At 47.3% G+C, this 21,900-nt stretch overlaps 1 protein-coding gene across 1 annotated transcript in view; it reads right to left on the reverse strand.

Moving 5' to 3' along the window:
- The window catches only part of LOC133108742 (unconventional myosin-XVIIIa-like), a 106,704-nt gene extending 84,804 nt beyond the window's left edge, over positions 1-21,900 (reverse strand). The window contains exons 1-2 of the mRNA XM_061218453.1: positions 21,794-21,900; positions 17,507-18,580 (exon numbers count right to left, since the gene is read on the reverse strand). Coding sequence (XP_061074437.1) covers positions 17,507-18,433 — 927 coding nt within the window. The 5' untranslated portion in view covers positions 18,434-18,580; positions 21,794-21,900. The remainder of the gene's footprint in view (positions 1-17,506; positions 18,581-21,793) is intronic.

Raw genomic sequence — 21,900 nt, forward strand, 5'->3', positions numbered from 1 at the left:
TCGGATTTCCACGTAAGATGAAATGTACCAAATTTATGATCAAATCTGTGCATGTGAATGTTTTATAAAAGAGGCCCCAGGTCTCAAACACTGCGGCACTGGGGCAGGGTGGGGGGGGTCAGGTCAGGAGGTCAGGACTTTCTGATGTCACGCGTGACTCCAGCAGAGGCTGCCATGGTTACGCTGGGCTGTAGAGATGTACACAGAAGGGTCAGGAAGGAGAAATGTACCTATGCACAATTCTGCAATGCTGTGTTACTTCAGCACCAGTAACATATGACTGCACACAGTTTCACACATACACACACACACACACACACACACACTCACACAAACACACTCTCACACACACACACACACACACACACACACACACACACCTATGTACCTACGCATATAAACCGAAACACAAGAGGCCTTTAACCTCTCAGTGTGAGGGTATTCTCAAACCACTACCTCTGGCACTGCCCCACAGGACTCAATAGTCAACAGAGATATGAGTCACTGCTGTCAAACCACACAAAACACCCAGTCTCAAACCAACACGCACACATAGGCAGTCTCACAAGAACACTCTCACACAAATTCTTATTTCTCAGCCTCATAATGGCTTCCTCGACTGTCACTGGCACAACTCTGGGCCTCATGTAGACAAACGGCAGACTCCAAAGGCAATCAGAATCAAGAACAGGCGGGTCATTCTTTGATTTGTGTTGCAAACCATGTCTGAGCAATTTGACAGTATATAAAAAAAATGAAAAACATACTGTCAGAATATTGATGGATTTGCTTTTATTAACCTCTTTTAAGATAAATAAATGGAAAGATTTGAAATTTTGAAATTTTTGTAAACATATAGTAGAGCCTTCTGTGTGTCACCACATCATGAAAACAGTGTGTGTCGAAGCCTTACTTTTGTAATATGGTGAGAAATCCTGACTGACACACTTACCACAGCCCTGTGAACAGACCATGCTCCATTATACTGATTGTAATTATTGAACAGATTGATCGCCATTTCCAGCAGGCAACAACACAACACATCCTGGCCAAACTTATATGGCCAAGATGAATGCCTTCTTAGTACTTGCCTCATACATTCACTAATCATGCAAACTAACACTGACCTGTCTGCAGCAAGAAATGCCTGTTTTCCCACGCACACACACACACACACATACACACACACACACACACACACCGTACACACACATACACACACACACACAGTCATTTATGCTCATTCAAACACACAGATTACACACAGCTCACAGAGAGAAGCCACCTAGTGGCAAAGTGGCAGTACTGCCACTACACTTAGGGAGCAGCACAGTGAGGGAATGAAGGAGAATTTCTAAAGCCACTTCAGTTTACTCTGATAATTCTGCATGCAACAAAACCACCCGCCAAATCTCTGCAATATGCTGAAATTATGAGTATGTCATATGTCATAGGCCACTGTCCACTATAAATCAGCAATAAATATATATTTTACAGAATGTATTTCATGTTAATTTAATGTCAAAACACAAAAAAGGACTCGAAGGACTCATGGTTTTGAACCGGTCAGCTAGATGCACACACACAGTTGACACTGTAACCCCGTCAACATTAAAAGACAGTTTCTGAAGAAATCATTTCCTCCCGAACTTCTGCTCTTGTTTTTTCAGACACACGCAGTTTTAAAGCAGACTTGTCAAGCACACACACAAAGCACAAGATAAACTCAAGATTAAAGTCAGATTAAACTCAATTTCCTTCCACTAATAAAAATGAGCTGGAGCACAGCCAATGGCCTCAAGAAGTCTCTTTCCACAGATTCCTGGTTATGTCCATGATTACGCTGAGGCTGTATACCATTGCAAACCCTGTTTACTTTTTCACAACCTTTAGGTGACAGAGCCTGAAACTCCACTCCGTGGCCCCAGAAATAAGGGCACAGCTGTTTTTAAGGTGAGGCATGCCTTAGGGGAGAGGTGGACCTGCACAGGAGCCACGCGTGATTGGTGGACCTGCACAGGAGCCACGCGTGATAGGTGGACCTGCACAGGAGCCACGTGTGATTGGTGGATCTGCACAGGAGCCACGTGTGATTGGTGAACCCACAGAGGGGAGGAGTCTGGGTGATAGGATCATCCAGGAATGAGCCCACAGGTCAGGCCAGAGATGATACACAGAGATTACACTTCTGGCTGGGGTTCCAAAATTCTGTCAAAAGCTACACAAACACACACGCAAGCATGCACACACACACACACACACACACTGGTGTGGACATTCTGGGTCAGCCTGTAGCCTAGTGGCTAAAGTACATGCCTGGGAAAGGTTGGTGGTTCAAGCCCTGGTGTGGCCACAATAAGATCCACACAGCTGCTGGGCCCTTGAGCAAGGCCCTTAACCCTGTATTGGGGAGATTTTCCCCTGCTTAGTCGAATCAACTGTACGTAACTCCGGATAAACTGTCAGCTGTCACCTGTCAGCCTCAGCCTCTGTCCCCAAACACACACACGGAGCAGCTTCTTCTGGGCCTGTAATTCCAGTGGTGAACACTGGGGGGCACTTTCACTCAGCACAGCGGCGCGCAGGAGAAAGGGCTGCCGGCTCCTGATTGGCTCAGGGCGGGTCAGAGGCCAGATCCATTTCACAGGGAGGCATTCAGCGGCGATAAACAAACAGGAAGTTGTCTCGACGGTAGAGTGTACGCCAGCACCCTGCGTCTTTCACACCACAATCCCACCCGGCCGTCCTGCCCTGCTCCATGACATTCTACAGAAACAAGGAAAACCCCAAAATGGAGGGAGCATTCACAGACAAAGAGCTCTCTGTGTTTGCGCAGAACAGACAGACGGATGGCCAGCCAAACACACACATATATATATGCACACACACACGCGCACGTTATTATTGCTACACTTTGGGTAACAATAATAACAACAACAATGTGATTCATCATATGCATTACTGAAGGTTCATTTTGTGAGGGGGGATGTTTATGACCAAAGAAAATCACATGAGCCACAAATATTTATTTCCTGTTCCAATTCATATTTTCCTTTAAGTGGCAAGATATATATGTAAATACTGACATTTTAGCCAATGAGAGCCTTCGGAGTGGGTGTGGCTCAGACTTGGGAGAGTGGAGAGGGGACTTCACCTGATAGCCCAAATCCTCTCTCACTCTTTCACCCTGTCTCTCTCTTCCCTTCTCCTCCAGTGCCTCATTCACTCTCTCCTCTCCCCTCCCCTTTCCCTCTCTCTCTGCTAATCTGTTTTTCTCTATCAGGTCTTTGAATTCAGGGCAGATCTCGATCTATTTTAGAAGGGCACAGTGTTCTTAAATCCTGCTGGGACATACAGCCCTACTTCCTGCCTGGATCCAGTCCGTCTCTGCCCGGAACTTTGACTTACAAATCACTTCATCACAAACGCTCCACTGTTCGGGAGTCCTGCTGAGTGACGAGCCTCCCACTAACTACCTTTTTTGAATGTGAAAGCTTTCGATTTTGACCGTGAGTGAAAGCACAAATGAAGGACAGGTGCCTTCACATAACACAGGGACACAGGGTCACGAACCCGGCGTGAAGCCTGGGCATTGCGCCGTTCGTCAGCACAAGTCTGCAGCAACGTCTTAAAGTGCAAGACAATGTGGGCTGGAGAAGCTTCACACACACACACGCGCGCACACACACATACACACACACACACGCGCGCCCACACACACATACACACACACACACACACGCGCGCGCGCGCGCGTGCACACACATATATACACACACACACACACACACACACACACACACACACACACACGCGCACACACACATACACACACACACACGCTCGCCCACACACACATATACACACACACACGCGCGCACGCGCGCGCGCACACACACATACACACACGCGTGCACACACACACACACACACACACACACGCGCGCGCACACACATACACACACGTGCGCGCACACACACATACACACACACACACACACACACAGAAAGAATCTGGGTGTTATATTTCACCCAAACCTTAAATTTGATCAACATGTCAGAAACATAGTGAAGGCCTGTTTTTTCCAACTCAGGAATACTGTCAAAAATAAATCCCTTCTCTCAAGGAAAGACACTGTAGGCTTTCATTTCCTCATGCCTGGATTATTGCAACTCGCTTTTTACCTGCCTCAGTGCTTCTGCTGTGTCACGACTCCAATTAGTCTAAATGCTGCTGCTTGGCTTTTGTCTAATTCTAGTCGCAGGTCCCACATTACAACACAGTTTTAGTATCCTGATACTGGCTGCCAGTGCGGTTTAGAATTGATTTTTAAATTCTGCTTTTAACTTTTAAAGCACTGCACGGTTGGGCCCTGGGTTATATTACTGAACTAATTACGGCATACATCCCAACAAGGGCACTTAGATTTGTGGACAAAAACCAGTTAGTAGTGCCCTGCAGCAGACTTGTTTCCAAGGGTGATTGTGCTTTTGTAGTCCATGCACCCACCCTCTGGAATAACCTCTCCTAACACATTAGATCTGCTGAGCCTGTTTTGCATTTCAAAAAACCTTTGAAAACCCACTTTTTTTCAACGTGCATTTCTTTAATACAGTAGCACTCTCCCTGGTTTATTTTATATGTTTTTATTTGGTTATATTGCTGCTTTTATAATAATAATAAAAAAAACTTTACTTTATTTACTTCATTTTATTAGCATTTCTTTCATTGATCTTAAAAAAATAATATTTTGTGTGTTTCATTTTGTCTTGATTTTATGCTTGTTATCTAGATTTTATGCTTGTTTCTGTAAAGCACTTTGTAACTGTTTGGAACTGCTTTGGAAGTGCTTTGTAAATAAAGATCTGTCTATCAATCAATCTAGCACACAGGCGTGTTCCGCACCCACAGGCGCAGAGATCCGTGCTGAGCGGTACAGCATCTCCCCCAGCACTCCCACACCCATAACCATTTCCCGCTGTGTCTATTTCGGGCATAAAGGCGACCCTGTTTTAGGCCTGCCCGCGGCTCTCGGGACCGCGGCACCATTACACAGCCTCCGCCGCGTGCTAATTACTCAGCGATGACATCACAGGCCTGTCCCAGCCGCCCGGCGCTCTGACCCTGGCCAGCGGCGGCCTGTCCGCGCGGCTAGCCTCCGCGCGCCATTTAATCCTGTCATGTGCTCGGCCCCTGGGGAACAGTACCCTGTTCCACTGAGGTGTCCAGCCCCTCTACCTGCGGTTCACTTAGTACACACATGGAGACGGCTGGGGGCGGGGGGGGGGAATTCCACCGGCTGCGTCTTCCTCTTCTCCTCTCGAAACTTCCCCTCTTATTGTCCAGGCCCCACGAGTGAAAAAACATCCGGCCTCGGCGGGCAGGGCAGGAAGGCAGAGGTGGGAGGGCAGAGAATGGACATCGCCCATCTTCTTACAGTATCTGTGAGGCTGCACTGGGAGTTATTTTCCCCCAGTGTTAAGTCCCAAGGGTGTCACATGACATACTCCAGATGTTATGACATGGAGCAATCACTGCAGTGTGTCACAGTGTCGGAGCAAACACTGCAGTGTGTCACAGTGTTGCTCGCTGTATGTCCATTATAAACATCCCGTATAAAACAGGAAGTGAGCACTGATAAGTATTTTACGCTCAGAGGAGTGCTTCCAGTCCAACTTTCCTTTTTTCTCACCCCCCCACAGGCCCTCCACTTCCCTCAGAGGCTGCCAGCTGCAGCCAGAGGGGAAGTAATACAGTGACCTGCAGGAAATTAACCCCCCCCCCCCCCCCCCCACCCACCCACCCCGAGCAGTGGTACAGCTGCAAGTGCAAGGGCCAGGATCCTGTGACATTATTTCACAAAGTACCTACAAGAGAAGATGCATGACAACCATTTTATCTGCAAATGTTTTTTAAATACTGCATATCACTGGAACATCTTCCATCAGTAGCCAATGAAATACATGACTATGAAACTGCCACAACCAGACATGAGAAAGACTGACACACCTGAGACACACTGACACACCTGAGACAGACTATCACACGTGAGATACAAACACACCTGAGTACACCTGAGACACACACACACTCCTGAAACACTGACACACGTGAGATACACTAACACACCTGGGACACACTCACACCTGAGACAGACTCACAGACCTGTCGTCATAATGATACAAAAACAAAGTGCCTTGATAGCACTGGGTGATCTACATGAGTAGCATAACAAACCCTTAAAACAGGTCCACCCTGTGCAGGGGTCTGACTGCTAAAGGCAGCTGTCAAATACAGCATGTAGCCTAGTAGCTAAAGAGCATGACTGGACGTTTGGTGCTTCAAACCAGGTGTAGCCACAATAAGATCTGTGCAGCTGTTGGGCCCTTGAGCAAGGCCCTTAACCCTGCATTGCTCCAGGGGGGATTGTCCCTCTGCTTAGTCTAATCAACAGCAAGTTGCTTTGGATAAAAGCATCAGCTAAATTACTAATGTAAAATACAGGAGGGCCCCTTTAGAAAGGCCTAGGAAACCCTGCAGCGGGCCCACAGGCCCAATGCTGGAGGTCACGACCCCAGGCAGGAGGGGTCTACAGCAGGGGATTGGGGAATTATTACACTGCAGAGGGAATGCGTAGCTCCTCTTCCGCTCCACCTAGGCTCCCAGGCAGGAACACACACTGGCACGCTCTCTCTCTCTCTCTCTCTCTCTCCCTCTCTCTCTCCACTGGCACGCGCAGGCCGGCCGCAGGAAATACTCTGCATTTCTCCACCACAGGGAGCCAATGGGACGAGAGGCCAGTCAGACGTGCGCCTTTCTTATCACCGCGGAAACACTACGAGAAAATTTGAGTCCCCCATTGAGGAAAATGGAGCAGTGACATCGGGAGGGGCTGAGAAAAGCCACTGAGCTCCGGAAACGTGAGTGTGTGTGTGTGTGTGTGTGTGTGTGCGTGTGAATGTGTGTGTGAATGTGTGTGAGTGTGAGCGAATGTGTGGTGTGTGTGTGTGTGTGTGTGTGTGTGTGTGTGTGTGTGTGAATGTGTGTGTGAATGTGTGTGAGTGTGAGCGAATGTGTGGTGTGTGTGTGTGTGTGTGTGTGTGTGTGTGTGTGTGTGTGTGTGTGTGTGAATGTGTGTGTGTGTGTGCGTGTGAATGTGTGTGTGTGTGTGTGTGAGTGTGTGTGTGAATGTGTGTGTGAATGTGTGTGTGTGAGTGTGTGTGAGCGAATGTGTGTGTGTGTGTGTGTGTGTGAATGTGTGTGAGTGTGAGCGAATGTGTGGTGTGTGTGTGTGTGTGTGTGTGTGAATGTGTGTGTGTGTGTGCGTGTGAATGTGTGTGTGTGTGTGTGTGTGTGTGAGTGTGTGTGTGAATGTGTGTGTGAATGTGTGTGTGTGTGAGTGTGTGTGAGTGTGAGCGAATGTGTGGTGTGTGTGTGTGTGTGTGTGTGTGTGAATGTGTGTGCGTGTGTGTGTGAATGTGTGTGTGTGTGAGTGTGTGTGCACGTGTGTGTGTGTGTGAGCATGTGTGTGTGTGAATGTGTGTGTGTGTGAGTGTGTGTGAGTGGTGGAGTTTTCAGCACGGAGAGAGCCAATGAAATCAGGGCTGCTTCCTGAGTGGAGCAGTCTCAGAGAGCAAAATAACAGCCTGCGCCAAACCAAACAGTGTGTGTGAGTGTGTGTGTGTGTGTACGGTGTGTGTGTGAGTGTGTGTGAGTGTGTGAGTGTGTGTGTATGTGTGTGTGTGTGTACGGTGTGTGTGTACGGTGTGTGCGTGAGTGTGTGTGTGTGTATGTGTGTGTGTGTGTGTGTGCGTGCGTGTGTGTGTACGGTGTGTGTGTATATATTTGTGTCTGTGAGTGCCTCTAAGATAGTATAGTATAGTATAACAGTATTCATCCATGGCCACGGCTCCTGCTAAAACATAAAATAGGACTGACGAACTGACCAAAGAAAATACGAACAAGTGCTATTATAAGGCGGAGACAAATGGACGCAGCCAGAGAGCATTATGGGTGAAGATGAGGGAGCAAAACAGGAGGGTCAGGGAGAGATGGTGGATCCATGGGGGAGTAAGTGGCTACCCTACTTACACATGCATGTGAAATATTCAGCTGAAATTACACTCCTCCCCACCACACACACATCTGGTGCAAAGACTGAGGAAATACCACAACACACTGTCAGAAAAACAGAGGGAGCGAGAGAGATGGGGTGGAGGAGGAGAAAGTGGAGCGTTTGAGAAAGATGCCAAAAAGCTAAATTGGGTTTTTACTGATGAAGAAATGAGGAACGTTGGGGAAAAAAACCAAGAAGCTAATTCATATCAGATGGCTACTACTAAATAGACGCACAGAAGTAAACAGTGATAGAATGACCAGCTACTGGAGACAGTCACAGAGAGAGAGAGAAACCAGCTACAGTAGACAGTCATACACACACACACACACACACACACAGAAACCAGCTGTAGTAGACAGTCACACACACACAGAGAAACCAGCTACAGGAGACAGTCACACACACACAGAGAAACCAGCTACATGAAACAGTCACACACACAGGAAAAACAAGCTACAGGAAACAGTCACACACACAGAGAAACCAGCTATAGAAGACAGTCACACACAGAGAGAAACCAAACACACACATACACACACACAAATATTCAATCAGCCAATCATGTGGCAATATATAAATGCATAAAAGCATGCAGACATGGTCAAGAGGTTCACCTGTTTTTTAGATCGGGTGGTTTGAATTTATCAGAAACTGCTGATCTCCTGGGATTTTCATGTACAGTCTCTAGAGTTGAGCAGAGAATGTTGCGGAAAAAAGCATCCAGTGAACGTTTTTAATGACAGGTCAGTGGAGAAGGGCCAGACTAGTCAAAGCTGACAGGAAGGCGACAGTAAGGCAAATAATCACACATAGCAACAGTGGTATACAGAAGAGCATCTCTGAACATACAATGTGTCAGACCTCTTAAGTGGATAAGCTACAGCGGAAGAAGACCATTAAATCTAAAAAATAAGTCTAAGAAATACCTAATAAAGTGCTCACTGAGTGTATGTACACACACACACGCACACACACACATACATACACACACATCAACACAAACACAGACACACACACAGACACACACATCAACACACACACAGACACACACACACACTTCATCTGGAGCTCTGAGCCCTGGTCCTCCCTGCTGAGGTCACACACTCTGCCCCAGCACGCTCCGCACCCACGTTTGTGCGGCACATTCCCCACGTGTGCCAGCCTGGGACTGACGGCTGTGTGGGATGGAGCTCTGGCTCCTGGGCTCACAGCAGGCAGCTGGGACTGGAGGATTCTGGCTCCTGTACAGGAGGACTACTGACCACCCACTCAGGCCGCATTCAGGGGTTTGGAGGCGCTGGGCTGACGCATAGGTGAGGCCCCAAGAGAGCAACACGATTGAAGACATCGTGGCGAGGCCCTTCAGCAGGGGAGACCCTGCGCTGCAGCCATGTTGCCCATTGGTTTAACACGGCCGTGCCATACGTCCTGTTCCTGTGCTTTAGCAGTGTGTGTGTGTGTGTGTGTGCGTGTGAGAGAGTGTGTGAGTGTGTGTGTGTGTGTGTGTGTGAGAGTGTGTGTACATGTGTGTGTGTGTGAGAGAGAGTGTGTGAGTGTGTGTGTGTGTGAGAGTGTGTGTACGTGTGTGTGTGTGTGTGTGTGTGAGAGAGAGAGTGTGTGAGTGTGTGTGTGTGTGTGTGTGTGTGAGAGTGTGTGTACATGTGTGTGTGTGTGAGAGAGAGTGTGTGAGTGTGTGTGTGTGTGAGAGTGTGTGTACATGTGTGTGTGTGTGAGAGAGTGTGTGTGTACGTGTGTGTGTGTGAGAGAGAGAGTGTGACGGTATGTGTGTGTGTGTATGCATGTGTGTGAGAGTGTGTGTGTGTGTGTGTATGCGTGTGTGTGCGAGTGTGACTGTGTGTGTGTGTGTGAGAGAGAGAGAGTGTGACTGTGTGTGTGTGTGTGTGTGTGTGTGAGAGAGAGAGAGAGTGTGACTGTGTGTGTGTGTGTGTGTGTGTGTGTGCACAGAGCTCAGACTACTTCAGATGAACTTTCACAGACACCCCTCTCCAGTGTGCAGGCCCCAGCCTGCCCTGCCCCACGCCTGCCTGGAGCAGCACACACAGGGCCCCGAGCCTCGGACTCCATTACCAGGGTAACTCCACAGCACTGCTGCTATGGCCCAGGGAGCCACAGGTCAGAAGAACAGCTTTACTGTAGTACCTCATGTCATTGGGTGACCCGATGCAGCACGATCGTGTTCCCTGCTGGAAATTCCAGCTTGGTTCTAATCGGGTTTTAAGGCGGTCCAGCTGGTTTGAAGCTGATTTGACGATGGTCACGCATACAACAAGATGGTTGAGATAGCAGCCATGGCTAGACTACCTGGTGGTGGGACAGCATTGGTACAGACAACAAACCTTCACCACTTTCCAGATGCCATCCAAGCAGAGAAGAAGCCGGTTCCAGCTAGACTCCATCTAAGGCTTGTATGTGTGTGTGGTGGCCTTTAACGTAGTGGTTAAAGTACATGACTGGGACGGTGGTTCAATCCCTGGTGTAAGCCTGTATTGCTCCAAGGGAGGATTGTCTCCTGCTTAGTCTAATCAACTGTAAATTGCTTTGGATTAAAAGCATCAGCCAAATGACATGTTTGGTGTAGTAATGGTTTTTCAAGACTTTAAATGTCAGAAAATATTTCTGCTTTAGGATTACAATAGTGTGGTTTATGTTTTTATGTGGATTTTAGCAATATATCTAACCTGGATTATAGTTCTAGGTTGGAACATTAACTTTCTGATAGGTAACTAGCCTGCTTAGCAATACATTCAGGATTGTAATGTGATTGGGCTTGGCTGTAGGCATTAATGTTGTGTCACTCTGAATTATTTTTCTGGAGCAACACATTTTCACACTGGTTAAATAGTAGAACTCATTAGTGCACAGAGCCCTGTTAGCATCCAGGTTAGTTGACAGGCCTAAAGACAGAACTAGATATTATTGATCTGTTTGTTTTAGTGTGTAATGTGTGTGTGTGTGTGTGTGTTTAGGTATGTTTGTATGTGTGTGTGCATGTGTGTATGCGTGTGTGTGTGTGTGCATGTATGTGTGTGTGTATGTGTGTGTGTGTTTGCGAGTGCATGTTTGTATGCGTGTGTGTGTGCATGTGTATGTGTGTGCATGTATGTGTGTGTGTGTGTGTTTGCGAGTGCATGCGTGTGTGTGCTCCTGTGTGCATGTATGTGGGTGTGTGTGTGTGTGTGTGTGTGTGTTTGCGAGTGCATGCATGTGTGTGCTCATGTGTGTGCATGTATGTATGTGTGTGCGTGTGTGTGTTTGTGTGTGTGTGTGTGTGTGTGTCTGTGTGTCTGTGTGTGAGTGTGTGCATGTGTATGTGAGTTTGTGTGTGTGTGTGTGTGTATGTGTGTCTGTGTGTGTGTATGTGAGTGTGTGTGTGTGTGTGTGTGAGGTCTGACCTCTCCATGCATTCCTTAGGAAAAATGGTGAATTGAGAATGTCACTCCCTGCCAAAGAACATGGTTCATAGCCCCCCAGCACCCAAACTGACCTGACCCAAACTGACATCTCCTCCCTCTCCATCTTTCCACCTTTCACAACCCCCCCACCCCATAACACAACAACACATCAAAATAAAATACACATGTAAGCACACGCAGACACAAGCATGCACAAACACACATATGCAAAAAAAACACAAAAGCACACACACAAACACAAACACACATATGCATACACACATAACCACACATAGGCACACAAAATTCCTCAAACACAAGGGCACACCCATTTCCAGTTGCCGTTGGGGGACTGAATAATTACTGCCTTCTTATTGCTGGTTACTTTTTAAGTTATTATTGAGTGATAGAAAACCACACTGCACACACTCACGCACACTCATACACATACACACACTCACACGCTCACACAGACACAGACACACTCACACACACACTCAATGGGCTTCACGCATCAACATTTTCATATTCTTATCTTACTTTTTCACTCTCATAAAACTATAAATATAATTGCATAATTGACCCCCCAAAATGCCATATAACACAAGGCTTGTCCGGAAGACTCATTCATGAAAATGACCTCGAAGTTGTCAGTCTTATAAGCAGTCCTGTAGGTGTGTTCCGTTGGCTAGATCTCCACGAACAAGGATCGCAGTTTACTACATAACACGGCCGGTGCCTGATTGGATAGCACTGTGTTTCATTGTTTTTTGGTAAACAGAACAATATGGCAGACTGTTTATAAAATTTAAAATAATAATAATCCTAAACAGTCCACCAAAATAGGTTTCTGAAAACATTTGATGCGATGAACAAGCAATGCAGTTGCTGAATCTTGAATCATATTTGATCTGCATTGCCCAGTTTTTAAGATTGATCCGAGTTTTGTGAGCCAGGCAAGCTTTGCTGGACGCAATTGATTTGCATAGAATAACTGGGGAAATTATTCTATAGAAATACAGAACCACCCAACGTACACAGCACCCATGATGCACCGCAATGAATGGAATGCTTGCATGCCAGATTCGGTGTGGAAGCACCTGAAGAGTGCATGATTCACAGTACGTCGGGTTGGGGGCACTCGTAAATTCTGTTTCCTACCACAGAAACATTTTTGGATATGAGGAAAAAGTTCTCCTAAATCACTCATTCGGGTCGATTTAAGAACAAATTGGTTCAAGTGGTTCTTGCATGAAGCCCATTGTCTCTGGGACCATGCCCACACACTGTATCCCCATCTTCCCACCGACAGGACCACCTCCCTCTCCCACCAGGAAAACAAGCCTTTGTTCAGCTTCATATTTGTTTATTGACACATCCTGAAATAGAACGCAGCTGAAGATCCCGGAATGCAGAAGGGGGACAGACTCCTGATTTTAGGAATCTCGTCATGCATCCTGCCATTTACTTGAAGCAAACGCAAATATTTTTTCCATGCGCAGCTGATTAGGTTACACACAAACTATTTCCTGAGAAAGTTACAAAGCCATCCGAGCAGCTCAGAGATACTATCTCCCTCCAGTCTAAAGGGGGGGCATCCTCTCAGTCAGCTCGGACGCAACCCCCCAAAACCACTTCAGGAAGCACTCAGACAATACCCTGGCACTTCTGTATTTAAAAAAGAAAACACCAAGAAAATGAACAGAGGCCAATTGTTTCAAATTAAGCTGACCGCGTCCTCATAACATGAACAACAGCACCAAACGGCTGCAAACAGTGCACCATAAATCATTCATCATAAATCATAAATATACACTCAAAAGGGGGCAGGCACACAATCACCACCCAATAAAGGGTCCAACAATCTATTTGGAAAAACCTCCAGAGAATGTTCTGGACTGGACAGAGAATGTTAAACCAACATAGCGGCGTATCACACGCTTGCTGTACACTCAGAAGAATGCCTTTTGACACAGGGAGTTTCAGAGCCCCACAGGAAGCGGGTGGGTCCTGGGGGACGGTGCTGTAGCGGAAAGAACCGGAATGGCGGTGTGCGCTCCCAGCCGGCCACTCACCCAGAACACACGCTGATGAGCGTCCGGCCTGGCTGCTTGCTCTACAGCTTTGAAACAGCCTGTAGCTGGTTGACCAGCTCATACACAGCTAGACCAGCTTCATGACCAGCTTAGCTATGCTGGTTGACCAGCTCATATCCAGCTAGACCAGCTTATGACCAGCTTGACCAGCTCAATTTTCAAGGCAGTCAAGCTGGCATAGCTGGATTTTACAGCTGGTTGGGGACACTTTCTACAGGATTAGATACCAAACCAAGCCCCAAACATTGCAAACTCTCACTCTAAACTCTCCCGTGTCAAGACGCCATATTGTTTAAGAAAAGAGAAGGTGTGACCAAACAGTCTGGGGTTCTAATCTGTTCCAGAGTGTGACGGGCTGATTAAACTGATCCCCTCAGCTGATGTGAGCTCAGTGTCCTGCACAAAATGGCTGCCATACCACCCTCAATGCTTAGTTTGTATATTATTACTATTATTATTAGTATTATTATTAGTAGTAGTAGTAGTAGTAATAGTACTAGTTTCAGGAGTAGTCAATTTCATGCAAGCACAACCTGTTTCTAATAACGCAGCATGTATAACCTGATCTAACCGTCTGCCACACGTGGCAAGGTGATCTGGCAGGTGCTGTGCTGGCGGAGAAGGGGGTGGCGCTGTAGGAGGCTCAGGGGGAGGGCATCAGAAGCAGCTGTTTTCTGTCTGCTCCAGGCAGTTAACTTTTCAAAAAGACAGAAGCGGGCTGTCCCAGCTTGCTACTCTCACTCAGACACACACACCCATCCACAACACATGCATACATACACACACTCCAGAGCCACACTCTGTCTCAGGAGCCAATACACACACACAGTCCATTCTCCTCCCCCACTCATACAGACTCCACAGTCTTACATAACAGAACCACAAAGAGGGCTTTCCCACACCACAAACAGCCTGTCCACAATGTCACAACAAGAAACCACACACAGAAGCCATGCAGTAGGCAGATGGGCAAGGCGTGGAAAAACATAAGGACACATCTTCCCCCTCCTGTGTTCCACATGCAGCAGCATGGAGCATGCTGCCTTTTATTAGGGAAGTACATTCCTCTCACGTTCCAGGAGCTTTTCCACACTAACATTGTTTGGTAATGACAGCCTCCGGCACAGGCCTTTGTCTGTCTGGGGGTTTTAGACACACACACACACACACACTGACACATACTGTATGGGAGCAGGGTGGGAGGAGTTGGGTTCTAAAAGTTACCCACAAGATGTGCGATAACCACTGATATTTTCTGGGGGCATCCCTAGAGACAAGGGACACACCCCAGAGGAGGAAGGGGTAAACAAGAAAGGGATTAAATAACTCAATAAAACAACTTATCAAAACAGTTGAGAAGTATAATCTGAATCGAGCAAGGAAACAACAAACGGCAGGGAAACTCAACCTCATGTCCTACAGATTATGGTGGTCATAAAACGAGGCAAGTGGATCATAGGTACGCCTATAGAGCAACTGCATTATAGCCTACCTAGGACTGGAACGGAAATGCGATAACAAAAGACATACAACACTCTAATTCCACTGACGAAGCAGGAACAATTACCCTCATCCTAATATACACACAAAAAACATTAATTCTACTACAACAAACGAAGCAGGGCTCTTATACTAGGGCTACAATACACAAAACAACATTACGCCTCTAATTACACTGACAAAACAGGAACACTAATCCTCATCCTAATGTACACATAAAAAAACATTAAGTGAACTTCAGCAACCGAAGCAGGATGCTTAAACCGAGGCTAAAATACACTAAGAACATTCTGCCTCTAATTACACTGACAAAACAGGATTATTGATTCACTGGCAAAAAGTGCACACAAACAGCCACGCAGGTATCATACACAGAAACCCCTGGCAGCTGAGAGTGGAAGAGCTTTCCAACTGAGCGGGGCGACCTCCAAACACAGTGCATTTAGACTTAGTGGAAAGTCACACAAACAGCATTAATATTGACACAGCTACAAAACGTATGAAGGCTCTATCGCAGGGGAAAGATCTCCCGTATAGAACTCCGGGCTATCAGAGATTCGCAACGCTCCTACTGGGATGAGCGACACTCCAAACTCACATATGTAACCTAGTTACAAATAAAAAGGAAACTAAACGCATAAGCATCCTCCGCCGAGAGAACCATATTGAAGTAACCCAACTACACAATCCACCATGAAGACCTTAGATCCCCAGGTACCGAAGGTGCAAAACTCTCTTTCTCATAAGGATGTTACGTACAATAACCGACACTAAACTATGACGGGAACAAAAACACTGCGTTTTGACAAAAATAAGTGCACAGAAACAAACATACAACAGCTGTCAGCCTTGGAAACAGCATGCCACTGCAGTGCCAAGAGAAAGTTCCACATACAAACAGGGAGAACATTGTCCTCTCTCTCACACTCCCACATTTCACACGTGAAATAAACTCCCACCATACCACTTGGCCTAGACAGAAGGAAGATTCTGACAGGATCTCCATTCCCAAAGAAATCCCGGCCTCTTACTGTCACGTGTCTGCCATTTGTGCAGTAAAAGTAATTGTGTAAATGTGCAGGTGAGCCGGACCGTACTATTCCTTTAAGATGATGATAGAATGCTGCATGTTCAGCTCCCTTGACTATCACCACCACGGGTAAATGATACTGGACCGTCCACACCTCACACACACATTAGTGCACGAACAAATTAATAGTCTAACAGTGCTGATGAAGTGACAAACAAGCCCCAGTTAACCAAAATGGGGGACTTAAATAGAAAAGCACACAGCTGACCTTCATCTGTAATCAGACCACACAGCAGACAATTGGAATCAGTAGTCAGCACAAGGGTATTGATTACCTGATAGCCAAAGTGAACTAATCATCAAATTGGCAAAAATACACACACAAAACACAGTCACACATACATACACACACAAACATGCGCGCGCACACACGCAGTTACAGTCTTAGTCACTCTACACACTGTCCTAATCTGAAGTTCAACACAGAAGCCAACCATAAAATACACAATAAAGCTGCAATAGTTCCTCCTGATATCAGAGGGGAATCCCATTCTCTCAGTCACCCTTTAGGAATTACACCTGATGCCATCCCCAACAACCAACTAATAAGTCACAGAACACTATACAAAATAAAAACAGGGAGAAAAAATAAAGGAGAGAAGGAGAGAACAATAAAAGCAGTGCTGCTAGATATAAAATAGATTAAAATGGTAGGTTTTCAGTTGCAGTTTAAAAATGTCCTCTCTGATATTAATTGGCAGGGCGTTCCATAATTTAGGGGCGTAATGATTAAAAGCTTCCCCAATTTTATTTTGTGAACCACGGGGAACAATTAATAAACCAGCTGCAGATTACCTGAGGACTCGTGACAATTCAGGTCAATTAATACAGTAAAATAGTCTTTATTACAGTATGAAACATACTGGGTAAAAGCCAGGCAGGGCAATTACAAAGAAGTGCTGTGCAGGTACAAGCTTTATACCCCACAATGCAGGTTCCGGCCCCTGACTAGGAGACAGGCAGACACACAGACATTGTTACCTATGTACACCATATCAAATGAAACCACATCACAATTAGGGGGAGTGTTTGGGGGAGTTGTTTGGGGTGTATTAGGGCTGTACTGGGGGATGTACTGGAGTGTATTTGGGGTGTATTAAGGCTGTATTGGGGCATGTACTGGAGAGTGTTTGGGGTGTATTAAGGCTGTATTGGGGCATGTACTGGAGTGTATTTGGGGTGTATTAAGGCAGTATTGGGGGATGTACTGGAGTGTATTTGGGGTGTATTAGGGCTGTATTGGGGGATGTACTGGAGTGTATTTGGGGTGTATTTGGGGGTACTCACGCCGGATGCCTCCTTGCGCTGCCCCTCCCGGGCCCTCAGCCAGCAGTGGCTCAGCTCGCTCAGCTCCAGGATGGGCTGCACCCTGAGCCGCACGCTGTCGCCAGAGTGGCGGATCATCTCCACGATCTCGTCCCGGCTCTTGTTCTCCACGTTGCGCCCGTTGATCTCCACCAGACGGTCTCCGGGCACCAGCCCCAGGGCCAGGTCCTTAGTGCCGGCGCCAGGCTCGGCGAAGTGGACCACCCTGCGGTAGGGGGTGCCGTCCGCCTCCTGGTCCAGCATGGTGGTGCGCCGCAGCGAGAAGCCAAAGTCCCCTGTGTTCCGCCGCTGCAGCTCCAGCTCCCGAGGCTCCGGCATCGCCGGGGCGACCAGCGCCGGCAAGCGCAGGTCCGCCGGGAATGTCTTATCCACCACCTCCGGGATCCGGACCGCCTCGAGCCCGTTCCGCTGCGGATCGAGCCCCTTGCCCTCCGCCTGGGGTGAGGGGGTGGCCAAATCGGGAGTGGAGTGACTCTCCTCCTTGCTCCTATGGGAGAAGGAGAAGGCCTTCATCATCTGGCCTAGCCTGCCCCCGCGGTCCTGCCCTTCGGTCGCCCCAGTGCCCCCCTCCCCCTTCAGGTCGTCGGAGGAGCTGGAGGCGCTCAGCTCCTCGGTGGGGTGGGGGTCTGCTTCGATAGCAGTGAGAGACAGCTCCGAGTCACTGGCCACCTTGATGGGTATCGGGCCGGAGATGAGCAGCCGGCTCCTGGCCTCACGTTTTGAGGCCCGGTTGAGGTTGAAGAAGCCCCTCCTCATGCTCATCTCCTCAAGGCTGCGAAGCTCCGCCGCCGACATCCGCTCTTTCTTCTCCTTCTTCTCCTTCTTCCTCCCTCCATCCTTATCTTTCTCCTTGTCCTTCTCTTTGTCTTTCTTGATCAGGTGGAACATGGTCGACTGTCACTCCGAATGTGTTTTTGCGTGCCGCCACCCTGTATTCCGGAGCCCAGGGCTTCTTTCCATACAGAGGCAAGGAGGAGTCTGGGATTTCTCTCTGTCTTTGGGCGTCCAAGAAACGTTGTGATACTCTCAAGCACCCTGGAGATAAAAGAACAGATAAACAGGTCAGTCTTCACTTCAAAACTATGTAAAGCAACTGAAGGAGATAACAGCCCTGAAATATCTGGTTACACAGGATAATGCTCTACCGTATTGACGCCAGCAAAATGACGCCATCAAAATCAGCTCAAACCCAAACAGCACTTCCTTTAAAACCACCCTGAATATAGCCACTCAGTCATTACACGCCATTAGCCAAAATTAGCATCACTGTGGACCATTAAGGGTCTGTGTCCACTACGCTTCTCTTCCGGTAGAAAAAGCACCGGCAGAGCACTGGGAAACATTAGGATGATGCACCTGAAAAAAACGGTTCGGAGCGCTGAGAAAAAAAGTGGTGTGTGTGGGTTATGTATCTATGACAACATCTCACCTACACATTCTAACGTATACTGTCGGTCTGTTGCGGAAGATATCGATTGTTGTTTGTTTATTTATTTATCGTTTCCGACATGAGTTTAACAAACCTAAGGATACTCTGACACCGCTAAAACAAGCTTCTCTTCCGTTGTATTTCAAACAATGTTACGAAGCTGTCATTAGGCTAATGGTTATAGTCGTTAGGGTGTTTTTAAGTCCCGCCTCATCTAAGCTGTGATTGGTCGGATCATGAAAAGTGACATTGACGAGCACCGCCCCTTTCTGAAAAGTTGAACTATTTTGAATTTGAGACACCCGAAGCCGGCGCAAAAAAAAGGCAGAGCGCTGTGAAAAAAGACACCAGCTGCAGCGTTCTCACTGCAGGAGGCCGCATGCGCTCTCTCCCAGTGGAAAATAACTGAAAAAAGGCGCTGGCGCTCATAAAAAGAAGCATAGTGGACACAGGACCTAAAGCAACGCGGAAAAGGTGTCCCACAGGAAGTGGGGGCCCCGGTAGGGGAAAACGTCCCAAACTGGACCAAAGAATTTAACACAAGTTGTCTACTGTAGTAGTATACTGTATATTGCATTACATTATTGGCATTTGGCAGACGCTCTTATCTAGAGCAACGTACAACAAAGTGCAAAGTGCATACCAATCACCAGGAACAAGCATGCTATAGGGAAGTATAATTTCATATGCTAAGAGTACAACAAAAATAAGGACCTGTCTGACCGCCCAGCAAAGAACATGGGCTGGCTCAGTCCTCCATGGGTACGAAGTTCAAACATGTCGCTATATCTGTGCGACAACAAGCCTGCTATCAATCTAAGACTCAGGAGCTCAGTGTTTACAGTGGGGGTCGGGGGGGAGTCACTTGGCCTGTATATCAGCACAGAATTAAAAGAGAGGAGTTGAAGCCCTGTCCGGAGGGGGGGAGGAAGAGGAGGCACCCAAGCCCTCCCCACTGGGTCTGTGTCCTGACTCCAAAAAATTCCCCTGCTCCCGGCAGCGGGACACCCCCAAATCTAAACAAGTGGCTTTAAAAGAGGTCACATTCCTCCTCAGGAGACAGGAAACTGAGCTTTTCACTGGGCCAGAAATGCTCAACAGGCATAAAAACTACATGAAGCTGTCATTTAATGAATGCACACAGTGTTTCTTTCAATATGTCACTTTTTTGGATCCCCGCTTCCTGTCTTCCTGAGGGTTCTTAAGGGGAAATCCTGCCCCCCTCCACAAGGATACCCTTACAGTAGCATTCAGGCTCTTCTGTCCAAAACAGGGTCTCAGATGATATGTGCCTCTGCCCAGCGCCCCGTACTGAGTTGAGTTGGCACTATTCTATTCAGCTTCTATTCCTGATCCAGTCTCTATTCCTGATCCAGCTTCTATTCCTGATCCAGCCCCTATTCTTGACCCAGCCATAGACCCATAGGCTTATTGGAGTAGACCATTGGTCTCCAACCCTGCTTCTGGAGAGCTACAGGGTCAATTGCAGTATGCTTAGCTGGAGTTTAAACCACAGGTAGCCAATTAAAGACTTTGAAATGTATCTCTTGTGCTGAAACACCAGGACTGGTTTTTGACACCCTGCTCTAGACCACAGAACTGCATTTCAACTGGAGCAGATATCCAAAACTGCGGACTAAAAGGGTCTGCTTTTTGTTTTCACCTTAAAATCAGCACTCTGTTGAGACCCAGGTAACCAGTGAGTTATCTGTGTAATCAACGGCTCTAATTGATTAATTTTGTGCAGAGTAACAATGAAAACCAGCAGACCCTGCAGCTCTCCAGGGTAGGAGACTATACTGTGTCGGTATTCCACAATTCCACGCCTTACGTCTGGTCGTTCTTGCCCAGTGCATTTATAATAATTATTGCCGGGAATGCAATTGTCTGATCTGCGTAAAACCTACTCTAAGACTCAAATCGTCACTAATTTTACAGTTGGTCTAGTATTTTATTAAATATAAACCTTCACGGAGCAGGAGCGCTTGTCAGTATGAATAATAGTCGGCTCTGCAATTCCGGTGTTTCCGATGATATTCTTCCAATCAGGGCTTGGTGAAGGGGCGATTCACTTCCTGCATCCTTCGCCAGAATTTGCACCGGGATTTTATATGCTATCTCATATCTATCTTATTCGGAACGTATACATCCAAATAATTACACTGTGTACAGATCACACACCACATGCATGCACAGCCAATCTGTTAGATAAGAATCTATTCACAGCCACACATCCTCAGTCTGAGCCGCTAATTGTGTCCGTCTCACCACCTCGCCTCATAAACCAGAGGTTTGTAGCCAGCTGAGTCGCTCAGCTACCTACAGATGTTTCGCTTTATTTGTTAGCAGAACAAGGCCAGATCGCTTGAAAAGAATGTAGCAACTGCGATGTCCCGGAGAATAATGGTGGTTAGACTGGTCCCAACATGCCACTTTATACTACATGCGTTGCGGTCGGCAGGTAGTCTGCAAGCCACACTCTTCACATCAGTTGTGACAATTGTTACAATTCGCATGCTATCTTGTCGGGAATCGAGTCAACTAGTTTAAAATATTCCGTGCGTAAGGGAACTGCTACAGTTCCATACCACAGCGTACAGTAACTGCAATAACCAGCGTGCAGTGTTACATCCAGCGGCTCTGAAACTGAGGCTCAGCCAGTTCCCTGCCCTCATTCCTCCATCCAGCAGCAGCCTGTCGCGTAAAAACATCGCTCTCCGGAGTTGTAATAAGGCGAGTAGCTCGCCGGAAAATAACTGCAGAGGGGGAACATCATTCAATTACAGATCAAAAATAACATCATATTGTCCAAGACTCACCGTATTCAAGAATTCCAGAGCAAGGTTGGGCTACACCGCTAGTTCCGCACCCTGGATTCGTGCGTGAGAGCTGAAAAGCAGCGGTTGGCAGCCCTAGCCGTGCGCAC

The sequence above is a fragment of the Conger conger genome, chromosome 13 (assembly GCF_963514075.1).
Source record: "Conger conger chromosome 13, fConCon1.1, whole genome shotgun sequence".
NCBI classification, from domain to species: Eukaryota; Metazoa; Chordata; class Actinopteri; order Anguilliformes; family Congridae; genus Conger; species Conger conger.